The sequence below is a fragment of the Odontesthes bonariensis genome, chromosome 9 (genome assembly GCF_027942865.1).
Source record: "Odontesthes bonariensis isolate fOdoBon6 chromosome 9, fOdoBon6.hap1, whole genome shotgun sequence".
In the NCBI taxonomy this organism is placed as follows: Eukaryota; Metazoa; Chordata; class Actinopteri; order Atheriniformes; family Atherinopsidae; genus Odontesthes; species Odontesthes bonariensis.
The window spans coordinates 29803571-29828449 of record NC_134514.1 but is presented as its reverse complement, the minus strand read 5'-3'; the positions used below and the strand labels follow the sequence as shown (position 1 = coordinate 29828449).

Genomic DNA, 24879 nt, shown 5'->3' with positions numbered 1-24879 from the left:
ACTTTTTTCACTGTGTTTTTCTTCTTATCTTTGTGCTTTTTCGGCTCATCTACAGCTGCAGGCTTCCCATCTTGAGTTTTAACAAGACTACAGTGTGGAAGGAGATGATTCATTTTGTTAGTATTTTCTACATATTCATGAACAACAGCAAAACCAAACTGGAGAATTCAAAAGAATTGTTATGTGTGAGAAACGTTTCACTGTTGATGGAATGAAAAAAAAAACTAATTTGAACCAAAGAACTGTTTAAGTCATCACATGTCCAGACTGATTCTCATTTCCTGTTCACTGAGGATGAGATGTAACACTGTGGCCCGTGTGCGAATTTAATGCTGATTTTTATGAGGAAAAAAAAGAAAACTGATCGATATGTTGAAATGAGTCTGCTTACATTCTGTTATGTTCCTGAGTGTCATCGTCACTAACTGGAGACACTCGATGTTTTCTCTGTTGGACAAAGAACAAACCTATTTGAATTTTACCACAACTGCAACAAGATGAACCAGCATGGACATTTCAAAAGGCAACATTTGAATCCAGAATAGAGAATATGAAGTGTTGAAACCTGTGGAACATACTCTGCAGCAGCTAAAAAGTCTCCAGCAACTTTTCTTTTTCTTCCTCTGCTTGTTTTTCTCCTCAGGTTGGGGTGCTGTGGTGGTGGTTGACGCGTCTGAGGAGTCGACTCTGCAGACAAACACGGACACAGGTTGAAACCCTCTGTAATCTAATATTTCTGTGACTTCCCTTAAGAGCAAACCTGCTGGATTTTCTTACCTCTGCTTCTGCTCAGAGGGTTTGTCGTTACTCTTTGTCTGAATTTGATCTTTTTTCTGGGGATTGACAAGGAAAATATGTCTGATAATAAACTTTGCCAAGTTTTATTTTCAAACACAAACACAAACCCAATTATGATTTTTTTTTTTTTTTTTAAACATAGCAATCATTTAAAGCACAGGCACTTCTAAACATACCAGGATCCGGCTGAACAGCCTGGACAGCCAAGTCGTCCTCCCTTTGGTCTTTTCTGGGAAGGTCTTGGCTGCTGGAGCTTCTGAAACAGTGATTCTGGTGACAAACAGAAAACACAGCTGGTTACTCTTTTGTGAATACATGATTAAAACAAATCACCCTAAATCAATTGTTTTTAAAAAGATCACATATTTTAAGAAAGAGGTTATCGTTTTCATATAATATGAGGTGACATTCGAGTAATTGTATCAACAGAGAAACGAAAAAAAAAAAATAAATATACTGGATTTTTGAGCAACTATCTTACCTCCCGTCTAAACCAAAGCGCTGTAAGCTCTGGTCTCGATCAACTTTTTCAGGAATGCTTTGATTTGTCTGTGCAGATAAAGGAAAATAGAAAAAAAAACTTTTAGAGTCACAAAAAAGGATCCTCTGTTGTTTTTAACTGGCCACACGGACAACAATGTTGTCAGTAAAGCCAAATATATCAGATTTTTCCAAGAATAAGGTTAAAAACAGTGTATAAACAGCACATAGAGTTGATATTTCCTGACAAACCTTCTGCCGATAGTTAAACATGGTTGTAACTCTTCTCGTCAGCGAATTGCATGTGAACTATAGTTATGTTTTTTTCAAACTGGCTCCAAAGTTTCGACTGGTTTCGAAAAATGCTATGATACATCACAACATGGGAGTTCTAGAATGTGTGACATCGTCTGAGTTCCGTCACCTGACTGAACCCAGACATAAACAAACATTTAAAAAATACGCAAACATTTATAATCACTGATACCAACTCATCATAGATTTAGAATTGTTGTTTGACCCAAATGCGTTACGGGAGTCAGCACAATCTCCTGCAGGTTAAACTGGGCTAACAGAACACACTCAGTGATGGTTAACTCTGAAAGATTCACACGGACCTATAAAGAATCAGTAGAACAACGCAGAAATTCTCCAAATGATGAAGCAAAACCCATTTTTTCATTGTTTTCAGATACAAAGATTCAATCTGAGTGCCAGACCCTTTCTTGTTGCACCATTTCTCCTTCATCTTGGGAGTTTTCTTTGGCCTAATTAAATGGACATAGAGTAATGTGAAAAAAACTGATCTGGTCTTTAACAGATCCTAAAAATAGGTAAAAGCAACATTTCTTGACATGTTACACCATGTTATTAGATGAATTAAAACAAAACAAAAAATCCAAGCTACTGTAGCATTTTGTGAAAAACTATGTACACCCTTATTGCCATTTGTCCAATAGCAAAAATGGCTTTTATCGGATCAGCAAAAAGACAATGAACTCAGGAGAACAAGCACATCGACAACAGAATAGCTGAAAATGGAAAAGAATAAACATCTAAATGTTGCAATGACCCAGTTAAAATTCAGACCTCAATCGGACTAAAATGCTGTGGTGGGACCTGCTGTGGTGAGAAAGCTGTTCATAAACTGATGCCCACAGGCCTCAATGAACTGGTTTGAACTTTATGAAGAAGACTGGATCAAAAGTCCTCCTCTCTGACGTGAAGTTATTGCAACACAACAGGATTTCCCAAGCTAATGGAGATCACTTGGTTAGTCTCACACACGCTGCTTCTGTATTTTTACTTGGTTTTTTGATGCACAAATAATTCCACGGTGTAATATTTCATGTTGTGCTGCTCATCTGTGGTTGTGTTTGCCGCAACTGGGAAGGACCAGATTTTTTCCGTCCCAATATGTAAAAAACCTTAGAAGAGAAGGAGGGGTCTTTTTCACATGACAGTAATCAAAAGGCAGATTTCTGTCTGACTCTCGAGATTTATAAACAGGAATTCAAAATATCAAGTCAACAATTCCAAGAAAAATCCAAACTATGTGTTTAGGTGTTTCTATACATCTAGAGTCATATTTAATATTAATTGAGTGATTATTGATAATATTTGTAGAACCTGAACAGCTCTTTGGTGGAGCGAGGCTATTTTTAAATGCATTATCGGAGTTAACCTTGACTTTACTTGAGTTTAACTGTGGATCTGGCTGTCCAACGTTGATGAACGAGGATCTTTAATAAAGAACAGCATAAAACTATTTTGGAGTGAGACCAAACTAAAGTACCATCGGAGTTCCCATTAGACCGACTTTACAAAGAAAATATTAATGCGTGCAGCAAAACACTGAAGTACTCTGGGTGATTAAACTTTCACAATGTGATTTGTTAGGAGTGCTGGAGACTGGAATGCTGAGGGTAACATCACTATGGCAACTTTAACTGGAGCTGGTGGACATTTAGCAACTAACATCTACTCTTATCTCTCACATTGACACTCACAATACTGTAAATATGATGCATGTGGATTTACAAGAATTTCAGATAGTCTTACTGGAAATTACTTCTCACCCTTCTATTCAGGAATCTTTCACCCATACAAATACAGGCATCATCATAGACACACATACAGACACAACATTTAGATCAACTCAAAGAACATTAAATTAGTTACAGACAAAGGAGAGTAGCTGGAATCCAACTTTAACCACAAACTGCATTGTTTGGTTGTGTGCTGCCTTCATTTGTTTGGGTTTTGTTCATTGGAGGACACATTGTCAGGCATGACCCACCAGGTGGCATCATTTCTTTCATATCTTGAATGAACGTTCTCTTTGCTCTCTTGGACGTTTTGAATTCTCGTTCATCGTTTGATAAAGTGGCGCGTGTTACGTTAAATTTGAAAGGTGTCAGAGATACAGTGCTTTAGTGAGGAAACAAAGCCACTACCAGCCAATTAGTGTATTAGTATGCACATGGGTAGCTGTTTATACGATGTTGTACGAAGGCCTTTATCAGAAAAGTTGGGAAATGTTTCTAAAATGCAATAAAAGCTTGAATCTTTAAAGACATCCATGCAGTATGCACTTACGCACTCCCGTACCATCAGAAAAGCTGAATATTGTACCTTTTGCTTGTAAAGCCAGGTTAGTCTTTGTCATTTTTGGCACATAGAACCGAACATTAGTTTTTTTCTAAAAGCAGCTTAAAGATGGCCTCATTCACTGTCTTTTTGTCCATCTTTCTGTGAGATGAGCTTGTGCCCAGTGAACTTGAAGGTAGCTTATATATCGCTTTTTTCTCATTTAATTCAGACTTGGGTTGAGAAAAAATGGTTTTGCAAGACACGCCTGTGCATCTGAAGGGTTGAAGGTCACATGACACCAACAGTAAATTCTGTCTCTGGCCTGCTGATGTTTTCAGCTCGTGTGCCCAGTGAGCAAATAATACCCCTCAGGCATCTTAACCGTGAAGTGACGTGTCACAAGACCAGGATTTATTAGTAAAATGTAAACAGAAACCATATTTAAAACTGAAGTTATTCAGTCCAAAACATGCTGTGGATACGTTGTAATGTAGCTGCTTTTGAAATATTTTCATACTTATTCATGAGGCCACTGTTGGTTTAAAAACTGTTGACATCTACAGTTACTTCGTTTTGACATATTAAATGCTTTTTTGGGTAAAAGTCGGTCATTATGATTACAGAGGCTGACTTTACCATTAGCCAAAGGCCAGCAATTGCCTTGGGCCCCAAGCTGCAAAGGGCCACAGTTAAATGTCGGGTCAATTTACTGCAAGGGTTTTATTTAAATTTTTTCAGTTGATAACTATGTGTTTCACAAAAAGCATATAAACCAAAATGCTATTAAAAAATGGGTAAACTGAACATGTTAAAGCTGCTTCCAACACAGCTCAGTTGTGCAAAGAGGACCTGTTTGAGTCAATGACACAAAAAATCAGAGGGGTGCAGTTTTACAAATGATAACTTATATGTAAATGAAGAACAGAGAGAAAAATGAACAGATAAAAGCTATTTTTAAGCTCTGTTATTTGGAAGGTGCTGAGCTAAGTGGGGGTGGGTTCAGGAACTGGAAACGCCAGCAGAGGGTAGCATCCACAGCTATCGATCTGTTGAACCAAAATCGAATTATTCTTTAGGAAAACCACTGGAAAGAACATTTGATAAGATCAATTACAGCTGTGACCCATCTGGCAGACCTTGGGCCTTGGGCCTTGTACACATGAACACGGGTATTTTGATAACCACAGATTTTTCTCTGCGTGCTCGTCCCCAAACACAGGGTTGGATATTGGAACTCAACTTTTTGGAAAATCCCTTTCAGGGGGAAGACTTTCACTGGAGAACCAGGGATTTCGCAACGTCAGATTGTGCACCACTATTTTCTTGGATTACTGTCAAAAATGTGGCCCAGTCTTCTCTGTGTTTACTTGGCAACAATGAACTTAACCAAGATAGCGTTGGTGGTAAGCTTGCTAACAGGACTTTTTACATGTTTTCTTGTAAATGTGCAGTTACAAGCCAACTATAGTACACAAATTTGAAACGGTCATGCCATAACACATGCTCTCTTTTAGCATGACATACCTAAAAGTGGAAGAAATGGTTAAGATAGGCTAACTTTCACATATGTTTGATATTTTGCTCTAAGAAATGGCAGAGCAGGACATTTAAGTGATATACAGCAAGGATATCGTTTGGATTTGATGAATATGCCCGGCCAAATCTCTCTGGACCAAATATTAAAGAGAAGCAAGATTATCACATCTGAAGGAGCTTAACTAGCAGGAGGGAACGTAGCTAATGTTCAGGGCAGTTACAAATGCCCTGGGGTCCCTACAACTTATAAGATACCCTGCTGGGAAAGTCCAGCACCCTAAAGCCATATTTGAAGTGAAAAGACAAAAGCGACTGGTAAACCCTGTGCAATATCATTAAATTGTTGGCAATTCAAAACTGTTTTAATCCTACTTTAACTATCATTTTTCAATTGGAAGAGCCTAAACCTTTAGTTTTATTTAAAAAACACAGAAAGTGGGGTAGCCATTATTTCTTTTATTTTTTAATTATTTGCTCCTTCACCTTGGTTTTTAAGGACCAATGTGGGGATATGGACCTTACAATGCAGCTGGAATCATGTAATTTGCCAGATCCCAATGATAGACAACAGATAGTTAGGGTTAGATAACCATTGCAAATAAAACTACTCTTTTAAAACATTTTGACCAAGTAAATGCAAGTTAATTACACACAAATTGGATATCTGTTCCAAAACACAACTCAGAAGTTGTTAAGACTTATATGATTAAATGGTCTACCATTTACCCACTAAAGTTGAGTGGTTTAGTCACATCAAACTTTTGTTCAAAGGGCAAGTGACTCGTCAAAGGCTACTGCATCTTTTAAACAGCAGCTCCAACTGTAAAGGCAATCTGAGAGTTAAAAAGTACACTCCATCTCTGTATAGTTCAGGAAACTGGGAAAGATATATTTCCTGTTTGTCTTTACAACCAATCATACCCAAAACAGACTTTTTTCCTCAAACTTAGTATTCCTCTAGAGTACATTGAGAAAAAGATTAAATAAAGTCAATAAAAGCTAACCAAAAATGATGATGTCACGTGAGTGATAAATTGTGTTATTTTTTGCATATGGCACAACATACTGCTGCTGGTGCTCCTGCTCTGATTGTTCTCTCACAGTCAAAGACAGTTGAGAAGCACCAAAGGATAGCAGAGTCCCCCCTGGGGATCTGTTTCAGCGCCATATGCTCGCCTCTGCCGTTGAATCTCTCTCACACCAACTGTTGCACTTCACTGACCTGTAACCTCTGAATTCATCTGCTCGGTCACAAACTCACAGCTGATGCATTTGGATTCAGATGCCCTCCCTCTTGTCTGATTTTCCTTTCTCCATCTAAAACCAAATTAGCTAATCTGCCCAGCCTGTCATCTGTCATTTTCAGTCTGCAGATTGTGGTGACATGGGAGGGGTTCGATAGAGCAAAGAGTTCGCACAGTCATTAACTTAAGTCTATGTTTGTAGCAACATACATACAATGTGTATAAGGTGGGTAAATTTGGCTGATAAGATTTTTTTTAAACGTAAAATTACAGCTAAATTATATATTTCCATTTCTTGTTTGACAAGACAAAAGAGGATGCAGTAAAGCAGAGGGGTCCTTAAAAAGTACTTGGAATAAAAGCTGTGGAGCACTTGAAAATAACAGTGAAGGATATGTTTAATGACCACATATTTATATGTGATGCATTTCAGTCAACCCAAATATCCTTATACATATCCACACAGAAATGTATGGGCAAATGGATTCCACTTGTTTTGGAGGAATATATTTCATTCTTAAACTCTTAAATTATATTCGTCTGTTAGCTAATGTGCCCTCAAATGCCAAACTAACAGCATATTTGATCTAAACTTTTTGATAATTTATCTTACTTTATGGCAGTATGTTTGAGATTTTTTTGTGTGTGTTGTAAATAGCAGAATGTAAAAACGAAGAGCAGTAACTATCTTGTGAGCTCGATAGCTTGTGAGATGGCCTGTCACTAAATCTTCAACAAAAGCAAAGTGCTGAGGCATCGTGTTTAATATAGATTAAACTAAAAATGCTGAGATTTCCAAATCACTGACACCTTAAACTTGACTGAAAGTCGTACAAGGAGAACATAAAAAATGACATAACTGAAAAATCTCGCTATTTGAAACACACATGCTCATTTTGAATTTCATGTCTGCAGCTCTGTCACCATTTGGGAACTGAGATCATTCACTGGAGTTTTTCCCAAGCAAAACGTTTTTACCATTTTTTTGCATCAAAGATTTGAGCTGTTAAACACTTCTGAGATACCAAATGTTCTAAGTGGGTGAAAGGTGAGGGACTGCAGGTCAATCTAGCATCCAGGCTCTCCTCCTGCAGGGCCACGCTGTTCCAGTGATTGCAGGATGTGGGTTTACACTGTTCTAATGAAATAAGGGAGGCCTTCACTGACAAAGACATCATCTGGATGGTGGCATATGCTGCCGCAAAACCTATATGCTAATTCAACAGTTTATACAAATACACCCAACTTCTGATTCTGATTCTAAAATGACAAATATTCCATCAAGTCGAATGGATGTGGACAATTAGGGTAATAAACTAATAGTCTTATTAGTACTAAAAATGATTAAATGTTCAAATGGTTTGTAAGTTGGTGGAAAATTGGAAATGATTGAGTGTTTTTGGTGGCATTTAAGTTTGGGTTTTTACCAGTTTGGTTTAAATAAGTTGCTTTAAGTTGGCTATATTTTTCTGGTCACACACAGATATCATTTACGTTTCTACCATTTTCATTCCAGGAGTTCTACTTATATTAAGAGCCTACTGATGTAAATACTTCTTCCACCGTGACTTGGAGGTGCAGGTGTGGTGTCTTGGAGGATGCTACTTTTTTTCTTTTTGCCAGAAATGATTAAAATGAGCGAATAAAAACACATTGTGAACGACTGTAGGCCTATTTAAAAATAAAAATAAAAACTGTATCAAAGCGAGACTTGTGAGTGGTCGCTTTGAAGAACAGTAATCTTTTCTCGTGTTTTTTTCTAACTTCACGGACATCACTGACACTTAGCTGTCACACGGTGCCCAACAGCTTTGATCACAGTCACAGAACGTCACATTTGAACGTGTTTCCTCCGACTTTCGCACCTCGGTCCTCCACCGCTTCCTCCTCCTCCTCTACCGGGTTTTGTTGATTAGTCTGTTCTCCCAAGAGTCCAAGATCACCTGTTAGGCCTACGCAGCGAGAACGATGAGCATGCGGTTGTGTAAAAGTAAGTATTCATTCACAACTGAGTCGATGTCGGGAAATATTGAAAGTCTGATTGTGCTTTTTAGCGAGATAAACCCGGCTGGTTATTCACTTGGTTTGGTTTTAGAACAGAAAGGAGGATGCGCGCCTCTGTGAGGATATCAGCTGGTCCAGACAGGATCTCACAGGGATTTGTTAACGATCATTGTAAATGAGGTGAGAATGAAGACACTTTTAGTGGGGTGCGACTGTTTCATGTGCGTGCACGAGCGCATCCCGATGCAGATTTCAAGACATAAAAGTGTAACCAGTTCAGACACTGACTTCTAAAGCTATCTACTACATTTATGATGAGAGAATGGTCTGCTTTGTACGAGTTTAACTTATTCTCATTAAAGGTAAAGTACAAGTTCATATATTCACAGTTGGAGCAGAATTGATCCTGTTTGATGACTCGGTTTTAAAGCCCTTGGATTCCAAACTGATTCACACCAGCCAAAAGCATTCCAATTACATTATTTTATTTATCAAATTCAGACTTCTTACTTGCATTTCTAAACATCATTACAACATTAAGTGGTCTCAAGACGGCTATTCCTCCTTTACACTACAGAAGTTTATGAAATATCATAGAAATATTTATATTAATCAGAGGCATTGCCAAACTTGTTGGGTTCTAAAAAGAGCATTTCTTCAAATACAAATCCCATATACACAGTTACACAAAACAAGTGTGAGCATCTGGTCCTTTTCTGTCCTTTGTTCGGTTATAAGTGTTGAAAAGAAAGGTTTTTTTTTGTCTTCTTCTTCTTCCTCCAGGTGTGAAGAGAAGTCTCAACAGAAGACTGACAGCCAGGGTGTTACAACAGAGAAGGAAAAGGGGGAGTCCTTTCAGAAGGTCCCAAGCTGGAGGGGCCCATTAGGGACATTGAGGAGATGAAGGAAAAGTCCACCCTTTAACATCGATAATAACCTTTTTTTTCCCTGTGTGACATGCAGATTTTCAGGTCAAATGTTGTTCCAGTAGCTTGAAAATTCTATTTAAACTTTTTCAGTGATTTCCTACACTTCCCAGAATGCAGTGGAATGGATGTAAACTCCTCAGTCTCACGGAGTGATAAGCAGTTCCACGGCTGATTTGGCAGCTGGAGGATCTGCCAGATGCTAATTTCTTCCCTTACTCTCTTGTAGAGCAGGTTTTAAAAATTGGAACTCAGTGAGGGGAGTCCAGGGATCCTTAAAAAAAATCAGTGCATGCGGTTAATATGAGTCCACAAATTAGTCCAGAAATACTACAGCAAGTTGTAGGGTGGAATTTTTCCTTTAGGTAGGAAACTCAGAATCACGCAAAAGAAAATCCACTCCTACCAAGGTCTCCACATGGACCGAGGGTAGTTCAAGGTGGGCGTGCTCGAAGCCTCCGTGTTCTCCACGCTCTCTGTTGTACTCTGGTTGTGCTCACTGTCGGTCTCGTCCAGGTCAGAGCACGAGTCCTCGCAGGACGTGGTGGAGGAGGCCGGAGACAGAGCCGAGACGTCGCCACCGGATAGGCTCCTTTCTCCAGGAAAAGCCAGAGTTGTGCCGAGCACCTCACCGCCTCCGAGCCAAGTGCGGCTATTGTTGCCAGAAGTGTCTGTTATTAGGTCCATCAGCACGTCCTGCAGGTGCTCCTCGTTTAAGGGCATACACTCCAGCAGATGGTTGAGGAGCTCGGCTGCCACCGTCGTGTCTATCCCCGGACAGCTGGACACAAACATGTGGACCTCGTGCATGCACTGGATGTAGCCAGCCGCAAACCGCTCACTGGCTTCTCGGTTGAGTGTGTCTGTCTCTGAGGAGACAAAACAGAACACCAAAACCTTTTAGTACTCTTCTGTGCATCGATAATAGACTACAGTTCTGGTTAAGGTGTTTCCATACTTTGAACTTGTTGTTTCCAGCGCAAAATATTCTATTTGTGTATTCCACTAGCTACATTTATTTAAGGGATGTGAAATAATGAAATAATTCTCAGTCAGTTTATTTTAAGACTTTTACACTAAATGTATCATCATTAAATAATATATGCAGATTTGGCATCAATAAAAAAAAAAGCATAAACACTTTATGAAGTAATACATATTTTCTTCAGCTACACATACGGCACAATACTACAATAATGTGTAAATGCAGTAATAGTAATGCAGTAATAGTAATGTAACGTATACACTTATAACAATGACATGTACTATTACACTGAGACACTTTTTTTCAATTATATTAAAGAATACATGCATGCTTCTGATTACTTTATTTGCTGAGCTGCAGAATTGGTACTAAATAAGTTAACCGTTTGATGCAAATTTATGTAATTCTGACGTCTGATTGTTCCAGTATAGACTAAGAGCAGCATTATATATGTACAAGGTTAATGTAATAACTTCCCTGGCTTCATAAAGGCTTTCTTTCTGTTGAGGCATGGCTTATACTATTTTTGCTAGTTTATTCTGGAAAATTGAGCACCTGTCCTGCCATGATTACCACAGTAGCACTGAAATTGCTTGCTGTAGTGAGACTGTACCCTTTGGCTGCTTCATTGGCCTGCTTAAAGATGACATTCTAAACTAACCTTGGCTTCGGCTCTTCAGAATGTCCTCAACCTTTTTCACCGTTATCTCCAGCACCTCTGCGTTCTCCATTTTGGAATGAAACTGTGGAAACAATAAGATCAGCTCCTTTAGAACCACACTCTGCCTAGGCTGACCCCTTATATTCGTCTAAATAACACCCCTGGGCCAGAAGAGCTTAGATCCAGTATGTGGGCCCCTTACTCACGTCAGTATCCGCCAACAAAGTCCGCAGCTCCAGCAAACTCTCATTGATGCGGGCTCGTCTCTTCTTCTCCACCAGAGGCTTCCTGGTCTGCAGGACACAGAAAAGCTCAGTCAGTGACAAGCAACGATTCAAAGACGACGTCTGTCCTCGTTGCACAGTGGCTGTGTGCGTAAAGGAAAACGCATCGTTTATCCCCCTGTCTGTTTCTGATTTAAGTTGCTCAAACGTGATAATTAACTTAAACCTTATCAGGTTTCCTCTCAAGCCAAACATCTCTAGTTTATCTGCACTGAGGATGCAGCGTGACAGGTGCATCAGTGTATGAAACCAAAATGCCACCATCAGCCCCTCAGTAATTACCTTTCTGTCCTCTTTCTGAATACCGTAATAGGATTCTTCTTCTTCCATGAAAACTCCGGTGCTGTTGGGCCGAGCTGAAGGGGCCATGTTGGTTGGATCTCTGCGTCTGTGTCTTCTTCCTGTGCTGCTTTCGCCTCTGGAGTCGTCCGCAGGCGGCAGCTGGCAAACGGAACCAGTTACACGCAGAAAAAAACCCGACCGACTCGCAGGCGAGGCCAGGCGCCCAGTGTTTATTGTGCAATCCTAGAGAGTCGTGCTGCTGGCCCTGAGTGGCTGTTGTTAGTATTTATAGGGGCTTATTAACATGTGAATAGGGGCTGAGCTGCTCGCGCTGGGGGACAACAGAGCGCACATGGCTGGAGCCAATGGGCGCTCGCTCCTTTTGTCTATGGTCAGCCTCTGTCTGCGCCAAGAGGAGCTGGAAGGGCTTTAATCAGACAATACGTTGGGTTAGGGGAACGACTGCGATGTTTTTTTTTTTTTTTTTGCCAAACTGCATGCTGACGCAGAATGGCTGTCTGTGATGTCTACTTTCCATTTTTAATTTTGATATAAAAAAAAAATCTTTCTGGCCTGAAGCAGGCTTTATTCTGTAAGATTTGCCTGGCCCTGATGAGGTCACTTTCCTCGATACAGTGTTTTATACCAAGCAGCTTTAAATTGATACCTGTTTAGGTTTACGGAGAGAAGAGTTTAGGCAGCTACATGTCATCAGAAACTTTTTTCCGCCCTACCCCTTCTTCTTTCTATGGCTTTTGTGTCCGAGCCTCAGCAGATTTAATCAACTGTTTGGCGGATGTAACACGATGCCTTCAGTTGGCAGCTGTTCCAGGCGGCCCCTCGGCCTAAACTGAATCAGCCGGGGGAATTAAGGGCCCTTCTCCAAAGAAAGCGACAGGTGTTGGGCTGCGCCTCGTTTGTTGTTCTAGTTTTTTTGATGGCTTCTTATTCGTGTGCAAGTGCATTCTCACGTTGTCTGTCCTGCTGTGTGAGAGATGATTTTTTTTTTATTCACACACATTGTTGTCTGTTATGTGTGTAAATGTGATAAATATGAAGCTGTCATGTTTTAATTAAACACTCTGCACCGCAGTGCATTTTATATGCTTGTTCTGGAAAAGCTACAGTGGCCGCTTCAATGTTTGTTTTTTTGCCTTAAGAGCCCTCAACTCATACTCGTTGTTATACTCGTTCTGTATACCGATTATTATGCTAATTATCCTCACAATAGAGCAGACCTGCTCAGTAGAAGAAAAAGTCTGCATCTGGAACAGTCGTGCAGGTAAACCAAGAGATGCACTTTCAGTTGCTTCTTTACGCACGGTATTCCCATCGTCATATATCCGTAAAATCCTACTCAGACCAGACCCATAGCCCACAAACGACGGAAGCGCTGCAGACCTTTGAAGTGGGGGCTTTTTTGGCACCTCGCCACTCGCAGATCTCTGCTCGTTCCCGAGATTTAATGGTGTGGACTTTGGAGAGAGCAGCTGTCTCGGTTCGCTTTTGTTGAGGAGCTCCGCTGAGGGACCAGGCGTCCCTCCTCTGTCTTTCTCTCTCTGTCTTCAGAACCGCCGCCTGGCTGCATGTGGCGGCCAATCATAACGGCAACGACGACGGTAAAAATGCACGAGCCATTTGCAAGTTTGGTCTGTTAAAAACCAATGGCTGAATTGGATCTTTATGAAAAAATGTAAATATAACTATTTGTTGTTGGGGGGTTTCTCTTCTGAATGGTGATGACTTTGTTGCGGTTATAACCGCAAACTTTCTTTCAAAGTGGACTGATTTGCTCATTGGATGATTGATATTAGTTTCTTTGATCAAACTGTTTTGATCAGAATCTAAATTGATAAAAGTGTTTTGGTCTCAAGCACAAAAAAATATTACATGTCAGTCTCAGCCACATATTTCACTCATGCATCTATTCTTTATGAACCTTGGACTTGCCCTCTGTGGCAAATCTTCGAGGCCATGCATTGTAATGTTCTAATTCATTTAGTTATCATTAGCCTAATGTCTATGTGTTAGAAAGGTGTGTCACCTGTACTTTATTGAGTCAGTTCCCTTAAATCATAAAGGAACATTTTTTGCTTACCTGGGCTATCTCCCAGGTTTTAAGCCCACAAATAACCATCCCAGTGAAAGCAACATGACTGAAATTTCTTTTGTAGCCCTCCAAGCATCCACAGATGGAATTTGAAAAGCCTGAAGGTAGCATATCTATCAAAGTTAGGCTACTCAGTAAGCTACCCTTCAGGCTGATGTTGATTGTAAGGAAAATTATGTAAGAAATGCACAAGTGTTACAAACAGCATTAGGTGTGTCTCAAAAGGACACAACACTTTTCATTATATTGCTACATGAGCTTTTCTAGATATGCCACAAAGGCCTATTATGAAGGGCACTGCAGCCCTGTGGCATAGCTGTCTTAACTGATTAGCATGTTAGCTAGCACACAGATATCAGAAAGCAACAAGTTTTTCACAGAAGGTATTTTTGACAGGTCACAGTGTCAGTAGCCTAACCCAGGTGTATGTACCAAAATCAACTAGGGCTGAATTACACTACTTCCATTTATTTTCAGCACTGAACTTTCCCACAGTGGTCATTTTGTTGGAGGGCACAGGGGACGTGGATGACATTAAACGACTTAATTTCAATTAGCTGAGGTGGTTGTTGTCTTGTGAATGCTCCCTTGTCATCAGAGCTTCATCAGACACAACCTGCCATAAGTCCAAATGTCTGGTGTGAGAGAATTATTCTCCTTTTAATTGTTTGGCATCACAGAGTCAAATGACTTAAGAAGGATGGGGTTTAGCTAGTAGCCTATAGCTTGGAGGAATTCCACTTCCTCTACTAGTTACCAACTTTGGCTCACATTTCTGGTGGACAAGCACCATACGGAACACAATGAGGTTCAACAATTGAGCTGCAGAGCTGGTCTTGTGTCACTGTATGTGATATGTTCCATTAGGTTATTTTTAATTAATGACTGTTCAGGTATTCATTGATTTGTTAGATTTGCTAAAATATCACTTGGCTTTACAAAGGTCTGTTCACCGGCCCTTTTTCACAACAGGAAAATTGACTCATACATAGAAAGCACAAGTGTAATTCCACGCAGGCAAGCTGAGGGATTCTTGTATTGTGGTTTAGTGGAATGCTAATTGGAACTGGTGCACTGGTAAAAAAATTGACTTGTTATTTGTACGTGTTAAAAGTCAAATGTCATGCATGATTGTTGCTGCCAATGATTTAATATCAAGGTCTAATAAACACATATGGGCACAAACTACTGTTCCTTAATTTAAATGGTAAAATTCTACGAAAGATCTTGAAAAATAAACAGTTCGGGCCCCTTTGTTTGACAAAGGAATGATGTCGTATGATGTCTTTTGTGTCCTTTTGTATTACACCACAGACGAAATGTCATTACAGTATTTACAACAGAAAGTGTAGATGAACATAACAATTCATAAAGCTGATGAAATCAGTGTGAGTCTGTAACAGGCTTTATTATTATTAATGTTTAGGTTAATAATTAAGCAAAGGAGGATGATATAGAAATCTATGCAATGCCAAGCAAGTGGTTTAAGAGGGAAAGTCATGCCTTATAATATCAAATAAATAAAGCTGTTAATACAATAAATACATGAAAGATTAATAAGAGCCTTCTATAATGCAGGCTACAAGAAGTCGACTTCTTAAGGGAAGTACTGAGAAAAGGTCTGTATAGAATTATTATAGCACAACTACAATAATAACCACTGGAACAAAACTGCCCCACGTTTGTCTTATGAGCAGCATATCTATAAGATACATAAAAGAGGATGGTCTAACAAAAATGAACAACCAAGATCATCGACCCCCAAGTTCACCAGGGTCTCCACATCTCCAGCATCCCCAGGTGAGGGCTGTGGAGTGCCAGCCTCTCCTGCTGCCCAGCCACATGGAAGTTGGGACTCTCCATCTGGGGTTGCCTCCCGGGCAGGAGGTCCGCCTTGATGGGTGTGCCTGGGATGACTTGGTTGGCAGGGTGAGGGTGTCTGGATGTGGGATGGGTGGGGGCGCCCTCATCGATGGTCCTGGGCAGGGACTTGAGGAGGTGGTTGAGCAGACGGGAACCCAGAGTTTTGTCCATCCAGTCACAGGTGAGGAGCATGTTGTGAACCTCGTGCATGCACTGGATGTAGCCTGTGCTGTATCTCTGCTGGGCCTCCAGGCCTAGAGTTGGGTCTGGAAATTAGAGGGAAGAAATTAGGATTTATGTGTCACAGCAACTCCTAGTGGTGACAATGCAATCTGCATTTAATGCCACTGTCATTTGACGCTATATGTATGCATGTGTGCCTCGGGAAAAAAAAAAAAAAGGAAAATCCACATCGCTCCAGCCAGCATCCTCAGTAACACAACTAAGCACTGCTTTAATTCATTTTAACACGTGTCACAACACGTAGGCCTAAGATCTGACATGCGGATGCTGCCCTCTGCTGCCTAATGTTAGATATGTCAATGGATGTTACAGATTCAATGAAAGACCCTCGAGGATTTATTTATATATCATCTATCACACACTGTCTCCACGTAATGGGCGACATCAGGAGATTTAAACATCTAGTAGGCCTATAGCAGGGTGAGTATCACCAATAAGATCACCCACAGATGTGATAAAAACGAGCACACAGCACCACGTTCCTCACCGTTGAGTTTATTATTCTGGATGTTCTGCAGATGTTTCACTGTCATCTCAAGGATATCTGCTTTCTCCAGTTTGGATTGCTATTGAGAGAAGATACATTTTACAGTTAACTTGCCTCAGTCCCCCGTTGTTTACTTGTAGAGGAGAAGACGCGTGGTCGTACTCACGTCGAGCCTGAACGCTCCGATTACGGTTTCTTTCAGCTGATCCAAACAATTGTTTATCCTCTCCCGTCGTTTCCTCTCGATGAGCGGCTTTCTCAGCTGTAAACGCAACAACAAAACGCTCAGATGAAGGCAAAAGGTAAAAAAAAAAAGAAAAGCGGAGACACAGATAAAGTGTGTGGTGTCCACTCTGAGTGCTCTCAAAAAAGAGAGAAAGTGATCGACCGCATATCCAAGTGTGAAATACCTTTCTCTCCTCCTTTGCACTGGGATGTTTTTCCACGCTGTGCGCCGCAGAAGAGGCAGTCATGGTTTTCCTCTTGCTGTCCCTTCTCCTCCAAAACCTCGGCGCGTCTCTAGGGTCCACGGCGCGGCACGACCCTCTTATTTATAGGGCGCAATTAGCATGTGAATACTTCAACTCTTTGCCTGCAGGATTTTCCCACACATGGGGTCCCATCAGTCAAGACTGACAGGTCACTGGCTCCATTCAGTGACCGGGAGAACCCGGCCCAGGAAAAAGGGGGAAAAAAAAAAGAAAAAGCGACAGATGTCCAGCCTGAAACCATGCACTGCCCCCCTCCACCCATCCACCCTACAGGACAGAAAATCTGGAGTTTCCTTTTTCTCCCAGCGATGAACAAGAGTGTGCAATTACCGTGCTTTACTCCGGGGAGCCCCTCGCCTTTTCTTGTCCAGCGCAACATTACACTACACTGTACAAAAAGGCCAAAACCTGTTTCCTAAAAGCTCACAGGAAGATATAATAGGCTGACAAATCACCCGAGAGCACGCGTATTCCTGGGAAAGTCAGATTTGTCATTGTCATTCTATCATAGTTGTGATTAATCTTTTCTTTAATAACAGCAGGGGGCGGGGGGCTGACACACAGCGCATCTCAGAAAGCAGCTCTTACCGCGTGCTTTGATCACATCCCGTGTTTTCAAATGTTAGACATTTTGTTGTTAACTGTTAGCGAGCAGATGTCAGATTGACCAGATGTCCCCCCCTCTTACCCCCCTCAAACTCAAAGTTGGGGCCCCTGTTTCAGAGCCACGCGACTGGCAGGCGAATTCCGGGTCGTGGGAAACGGGGCCAAACAAAGGCCGCTATTCATCCAAACCTAATCAGCATGAAGAGAGTAACATTCAGAGAGGCTGGACAGTCCGGCCAAGGAGGAGGAGAAGGAGGAGGACGCTGAAGCTTTGGCAGGTGACCAGTCATGACCAGTGTCTGAAGTGTGATAGATCATACATACAACTTGAACGATTCATTTCATCATCCTCAGAAAATACACAAAATGTGAATGGTACCAGAGTAGACATATCTAGGTCTATTCTGGGCTACACTTGGTGTTTATGGCTTAATTATGGCACACACAAGTGTTCTGTGGGCTAGACATTGACCAAAGATCATGAGCAGGGCCTAACTTGGGTTACGGCGTCTGTTGTGTGGGCCAATTGTGGCCTGAATATCATAAACTGGCTTTGACATGAGTTAACTAAAGTGTTGTGAAGTGTAGTGGGATCCAAAGAAAGAACTGATTCGGAGTATGTCTGTCTGGTGAATATGTGGCTGAGTTTGGGTAGCCAAATTCATCCATAGCCAACACATAGGCATGTGGGCCAAAGAACACTGCAGAAGGGAGCAATGCTCAGGGCAAACTATGTGGGAACCATCATCTTTTCCATTTGTGTTTCTGGTCGTCTCCCCTCTCCTGTGAAATGACTTAAACCAAACGTTATGTATCGAACTGTTATCTGTTATCAACGTGTCTTCGTCCACTAAGTACAGCTGTTTCACTGACCAAGAATCCAGACACCCAAGGTGACACTCTAATTTCACTCCTGTTGGCAAACTTATTATAATGGAGCCTCCTCCATCAAGAGTTGTGCCAAATGCAAAGATACAGATTTAGCATCCGACAATGTCCCTACTGTCCCGGTTTCAGTTTTTGTTGTTGCACATTTACTTCATTTGATAAGATGAAAGATAAACAGTGAACAAAAACACAATGTCATCGGGACGGTGAATGTTGGGAGCAAATATAAACTGAGGATATTTAGCAAATTTCAAAACAGGGCAACTTTATTAATTCTTAATACCAGCACTGTAATGATCGGGACGGAGGACCCAGAATTTCTGCCAGACAACAATCGAAGTGTTAATCAGTTTATTATAAAACAGAGTTCTGGACAGGAATGTCCAGCAGCAGGGACAGGAACCACTGAGGACGGAGAAACAGGTTAGTGGCTAATATTGGTTCAGAAAGATGATCGAAAGTGCTGAAGAAGTGCCACTAACCTTTTTGGAGCTCGGGTGGAACTGTGGGCTGAGGTTCCGTTCCTTCTGGGATTGGTTTGGCGAGGGCCAAAGGTGAGGTCTTGTTTCTCCTTGAGAAACAATGGAGGGGAAGAACAGAGCTCGGAATCCAGGAGACAGAAAAAGGGTCAGAAACAGGGAGGCAGAGGCAAACGATCCTTTCATGGGACCTTCAGGTTCTCCCTGTGACACTGTCCCGCCTCACTTTTTTAAAGAGGTCTTCCCTAGTATTGGGCAGTCGGTTCTGGACATTATTAACAGCAGTCTGTCTTCTGGTGTTGTCCCCCAAAGTTAAACATGCTGTGGTGCAACCCCTGCTTAAGAAACCCAGTCTTGATCCTGGTGTGCTTGACAATTTTAGATCCATCTCCAAGCTTCCTTTTATTTAAACATTTTTGGAAAAAGTTGTTTATACTCAACTAAAATCATTCCTGGATGAGCATGATGTCCAAGAGGTCTTCCAGTCCGGTTTTAAAACACCACATAGCACAGAGTCAGCTTTATTAAGAGTTTTTAATGATATCCTTCTGGCAAATGACTCTGGAGACTATGTGACTCTTATCCTCCTGGACTTAACTGCGGCCTTCGATACTGTGGACCACAACATTTTGGTGCTTCGGTTGCAGCACCTAGTGGGCACCTCTGGTATCGCCCTGGACTGGTTCAAGTCCTACCTGGCAGACAGAACCATGTGTGTAAGCCTTGGTGCTTCTGAGTCCCACTCTGCTCCGCTGTCATATGGGGTTCCACAGGGTTCAATTTTAGGGCCCCTGCTTTTTTCTCTATACTTGCTGCCCCTGGGTTCCATCCTGAGAAAGCATGGTATCTCTTTCCATTGCTATGCTGATGACAGCCAAATCTATGTGCCCCTAAAGAAGAAGAATGCTTTCTCTATTAAACCACTTCTGTTATGTCTTGAAGACATTAAAGTCTGGATGTCCTTAAACTTTTTAAAATTCAACGAGAATAAGACAGATGTGGTGGTGTTTGGTCCCAGTGGCTCTTGCGAATCCCCTCCTGTTGACTTGGGCCCCTTGGTGCAATACAGGAAGCCAACAGTCACAAACTTGGGTTTTAAGATGGACAGTGATTTTAAATTGGACCGGCAAATTTGTGCAGTAGTGAACTCCAGCTTTTTTTATCTTAGGCAGCTGGCAAAGGTGAAGCCCTTCCTCGCACGCACGCACTTTGAAACAGTAATCCACGCCTTCATCACATCTCGGCTGGATTACTGCAATGCTCTTTATGTTGGAGTCAGCCAGTCCTCCCTCGCACGTCTCCAGTTAGTCCAAAATGCTGCCGCTCGCCTCCTAACTGGAACACCAAAGAGGGAGCACATCACTCCCATTTTCGCCTCCCTCCACTGGCTGCCTGTGCATTTTAGAATCCATTTTAAGATTCTTTTATTTGTTTTTAAATCTTTAAATGGACTCGCCCCGCCTTACCTCTCTGAGCTGCTCCATCCTTATGCTCCTGCCCGGTGCCTCAGGTCAGCTGATCAGCTGCTCCTGGAGGTACCGAGGGCTAAACGGAAGCTCAGAGGAGACGGAGCCTTTTCCGCTGCCGGTCCGAAACTTTGGAACGACCTCCCATTTTATATCAGACAAGCTACTTCACTGCCCATTTTTAAAACTCATCTTAAAACCCATTTTTATTCCCTGGCTTTTAACCCAGCATGAGACTCTGTTTCTGTTATATTGTTTTTATTATTTTAATATTGTTGTTGCTTATTGTTGTTTTTACACTGTTCTTGTGTTTTATGCCTTGTTTTATTTTGTGTTGTACAGCACTTTGTTTCAGCCAAGGCTGTGTTGAAAGGCTATATAAATAAAGTTGATGATGAGTAGGCGTGAGGCGAAAACAAGGTCGGTGTCCAGAACAGAGAAATCCAACGTGGGCGAGGCTGAGCAGGAAAATCCGTAGGGCAGAACATGGTCAAGAACAAGATCAGTCAGAGAAGGAACGCTGGATATCTACTCACTCGAAGGTTTTCAAAAATCTGGCACCGTCTGCCTGCCAGAGAGCTGAATATAACTGCCAATGAACAGATGAGTGGCATGACGCTGATTGAGTGTGGAGTAGCAGGGGACAGGTGAAGCAGATGAAGTTGATTGTAGACGTGGTGAGCAGGGAAGGGAGACAGCAGGCAGACGGGCCAAAATCATGACAAGTACTTATAATTCAGCACTATTAATTCCCCTTTAGTTACCTTTGTTGTTACACTCCTGCTCCTTTGTTGGGTTTTCATCCCCTTATTTACCTCCTATTCCCTTCGTGTGTGCTTGTCTGTCTTCTCCTGCCTGTCTCTGTGTGCTGGAGGGTGCTCTCCAGGTCCCTGGAAATCAGTCTCTTCACCCGAACACAATCAACTCGCAGTACATCAGCTTTGGTCTTTCCTTCACTCATGGCAAAATCTTTGTTCATGCCAGCCTGGTAACAACTGCTTCAGTCAACTCAAGTTAAAGAACTAAAGTTTGGACTTTTTTTCTTTCTGCATTCGCACTTGTCTGATTTATGTTGTCCAACAAGATGCCACTACCAGCTGATCAATGAGTCTGGCCTGCCATCGCTCAGTCAGCAGCCTGTCTGTTTGCCTGCCTCGCAGCCACCTTCTATCAGTCCGCCAACTTCAAAGAACTGTAATTGCTTTCTGGTACTTGTCTCCTATTTTGCAGTAAATCCACGTCTCTATGCGCTGCCCTTTTGTTTTATTCACTAGTTCTAACCACATTTGTTAGCTTTTTCAAAGCTGGGTTGGCTTTAAGGTGCTTTACCGCTGAGCTTGAAATGATCCTTTTCAGTTATGTTAAATATGTTTACTCTGAGAGTTACAGCAAGTATGTGCAACAGCGTGATTAGTTGCAGCCACACTCAAATAAACATTGTCATGGCTTTGCTGTTTCACAGCATCATCAATGACTATCTGAAAAATCGAAGACAGAGAAACTTTCCATCGAGTAGTCTTCAGTTCAAGTGCACTCTTGGGTTTATTTATCAAGTCAAATCAACTGCGCTTGTTTCAATTAAAAGTACTAAACTTATAATTCAACTTGGATGTCCTTTAAACAAAACTTGTAGTTTTTTTTCTTAAATTAAAATAAATGGACAAACTGACACGATGACACAGAGCCAGTCAATATGAAAAGTTTTGGCAGTTGATTCAATCCTTATTTTGAGGAAAACATTGACAGTGGGTTAGTCTGCAAAATGTCATCAATCATCTTAAGAAATAAGTAAGCAGGAGTATCTGACAGATAAAGAGAAAAACTGGTGACATAACATTTTTACTCCAGACTCAAATAATTAAAAAAAATTAATGTTAGTTATGAAAATACTTGCTTAGTGATATATTGACGTAACGCTCCAGCAACCCTAAACATGATAAAGTAGCAATGGAGAATTGAGGGATTAACTTCCAAATATTGCACAGTACGGTGCATCCTTGTCATTCCAGTGTTGTTGATTTCCGTCATTATAGAATGATAGAATCTCAGTGAGCAACAAACACTTAAAATGTAAAACTGTTTGGCACCACCCATCAACTAAAAGTTCAGTGTTTGGGGAGGCTAAACTTGGTCATGGGTGTACTCTTTTCTGAAAACGGGACCATGATAGAGTGAGAGGAAACAGAGCCAAACACTATGAACATCCTGTCCTACTGATTCACTGCCACATTTTGAGACTGATGTTCTTGGATCTCTTGGGCTTCATTTTCCGCTTTACTGGATGATCCAGCACAGTGTTTGCCCAGAGTGCTGCCTCCTCACAGCGATGCTTAAAAGTTCACGAGCCCTTTAATGTTTCTTTCTGCATAAACGTGATCTAAAACATTATCAAACTTATATACATGTCCTGTGTCACAGCCACTGCTGCGTCTCCAGGGCCAGCTTAAGTGTTTCTTTTCTTTTCCTGGTTTTTCCTTCTACCATCAGGAGGAGGGGATGCCATGCTGCCCTGACACACCAGTTTTCTATTGTTTGTTAATTATTATTCCTTCTGTAAATACTTGGTTACTTCCCCTTTTCTTTGCCAGATTGTTTTTAGCATTAACTGTGTTATTCTGGTCTTCAGAGTTAAACGTCTTGTTTCATGTTTTTGGATTATACTGGATTACGCCATACCTTTTGGACCCAAGTGTTTGTTTGGATTACCTGTGCCTGAGCGCACCTATGAGTTTGCTGCCTATCCTCAAATAAAAATACTTTTTGGAATACCATCTACTTCACCCGTTTCTGTGTCTCCGCTCCGGGGTCCACGCTTCTCATCAGATCGTGACATCCTGAATGTACATAAAAAGCATCCTATTAAAAAAACTCGGCAAGAAATCTAAAAAATTTATTCAATGTGGGAAATTATTCAATGCTGCATGTCTGAATTAAAAGTATGTGAACCTCTTAGATTCACAGTTGATCTTTTACAGAGAGGAACCTAGCAAGGTGTTAGTTGCATCTAAACCAGGATGTCTTGCCACTATTATGGGATGTTCAATGAAGTTTCAATTATAAAAGTAGATTGAAAAAATAGAATGTCTGTAAAATGAATCTCAGTTCAGTGAAAAAAGCACATGCATGGTAACATGCTCTGTTGATGGACCTGAAGAAAGCAGCTAACATGAGGAAATTCACCAACATTAGACCTGACCAGTTGTTCTCTACACAGTATGGGCTGATATTCCTCCAAGCTGATGGTCGAGGCGGATGGCCACCCTTCCTGAGTCTGGTTCTGCCAGAGGTTTCTTCCTGTTAAAAGGGAGTCGTTTCTCTCCACAGTCGCCTCAGGCACGCTCAGGACGGGAGATTGGACCAAAAATAAGTTTCGGTGCAATCGAAAGCTTAGCTAGGAAATTGTTTTTGAATTGGCTCTATATGAATGAATTGGATTATTTTGAATTTAATTAATTGGATTTCATTGGATTATGATTACAATTAATTGAACTCCAATTGGCTTGAATCGGACGATATTATTTAAGTACCTTGAGATGACATTTGTTGTAATTTGGCGCTATTTAAATAGAACTGAATTGAATTGATGTGCATGACTGACCAACGAAAGGAGAAAAAGTTTAGTCGATGCACAAGGTCACAGGAGATACTGAAAGCATTCTTTTCCAAATCACAAAGATAATTTTTCCCTGAATAAAGAAACAGTTTGTTTTGTCTGGTTCTTTTTTTATTATCTGTTTTTAGACAATAATTGGCCAATGTCTATACAAAAACAGACAGAAAGCCATTTTATAGGTTCACAAAGTTACGAGCATGGCTGTGCATTCATGCATATGTGTGTGTAAGAGAGTCAAATCTCCATGATTCATTTTTTCTTTTATTCTGAGGGAAACAAAAGAAAAAATGCCCCATCTATACAACAAAGCATGTATACTTCTTATAAGTATGATCCAAAAAGAAGTGATGAAAACAGATGCAGATAAAGCAAGAAGAATCCAGCTCACATCAATATATATTGATAAGTGTGCGCTAATTTATGTTGGAGCTCTAATGTTAGCCTCAGAGTGCAGCCAGAGCAGCGACCCCACCCTGCATCTGCTCCCTCAAGCTCTCATCAGGCTTCTGTAAACTGCATGCTTCCCCAGCCATCACCGACATTCCTGGATTATTCTTTCCACCAGTTATCACTACATTTGAGTTAACGCCCGCCTCAGAGTTTTCCTGTAGTTTCTGGCACCAACTTCAGCTGAATCACTTGCCCAACTTCTTTTGGCAGCCAGTCTTGACTCCACCTCACCTCAAAAAGCAGCCTCAGCATCCAAAAAGGCAGGAAAGGGGATCTGTGCTCCTCTGCGGCATGTAAAAGCTGACCTCCACTGACATCATATATTTATGTGAAGCCCCCCCACAAAAAGCATTCTTTTGGTGATGCAAGATGTGTAGTAATGCTAAAAATA

The 24879-nt window shown here is 41.2% G+C and overlaps 2 protein-coding genes across 2 annotated transcripts; both read right to left on the bottom strand.

Moving 5' to 3' along the window:
* Positions 1-9131: 9131 nt before the first annotated feature.
* Positions 9132-12120, bottom strand: her13 (hairy-related 13). The gene is made up of 4 exons (XM_075474495.1): positions 11793-12120; positions 11433-11519; positions 11227-11308; positions 9132-10449 (listed from the first exon to the last, which is right to left on the bottom strand). Exons 1-4 carry the CDS (start codon positions 11877-11879, stop codon positions 9983-9985), a joined length of 723 nt encoding a protein of 240 aa, XP_075330610.1. The 5' UTR covers positions 11880-12120; the 3' UTR covers positions 9132-9982.
* A 3171-nt stretch (positions 12121-15291) lies between these two features.
* her8.2 (hairy-related 8.2) lies at positions 15292-17161 on the bottom strand. The gene is made up of 4 exons (XM_075474494.1): positions 16906-17161; positions 16662-16757; positions 16496-16574; positions 15292-16031 (listed from the first exon to the last, which is right to left on the bottom strand). Exons 1-4 carry the CDS (start codon positions 16966-16968, stop codon positions 15670-15672), a joined length of 600 nt encoding a protein of 199 aa, XP_075330609.1. The 5' UTR covers positions 16969-17161; the 3' UTR covers positions 15292-15669.
* Positions 17162-24879: the final 7718 nt, after the last annotated feature.

Bases quoted from the DNA above. Each gene is read 5' to 3' on its own strand.
- her13 (XM_075474495.1), bottom strand. From the start codon at position 11,879: ATGGCCCCTTCAGCTCGGCCCAACAGCACCGGAGTTTTCATGGAAGAA. The intron at 11,309-11,432 runs GTGAGTAAGGGG...TTGTTTCCACAG, and splicing joins CTTTGTTGGCGGATACTGAC to TTTCATTCCAAAATGGAGAA. The intron at 10,450-11,226 runs GTTAGTTTAGAA...TTGTCTCCTCAG, and splicing joins TCTGAAGAGCCGAAGCCAAG to AGACAGACACACTCAACCGA.
- her8.2 (XM_075474494.1), bottom strand. From the start codon at position 16,968: ATGACTGCCTCTTCTGCGGCGCACAGCGTGGAAAAACATCCCAGTGCA. The intron at 16,758-16,905 runs GTATTTCACACT...TTGCGTTTACAG, and splicing joins GTGCAAAGGAGGAGAGAAAG to CTGAGAAAGCCGCTCATCGA. The intron at 16,575-16,661 runs GTGAGTACGACC...TTCTCTCAATAG, and splicing joins TCGGAGCGTTCAGGCTCGAC to CAATCCAAACTGGAGAAAGC.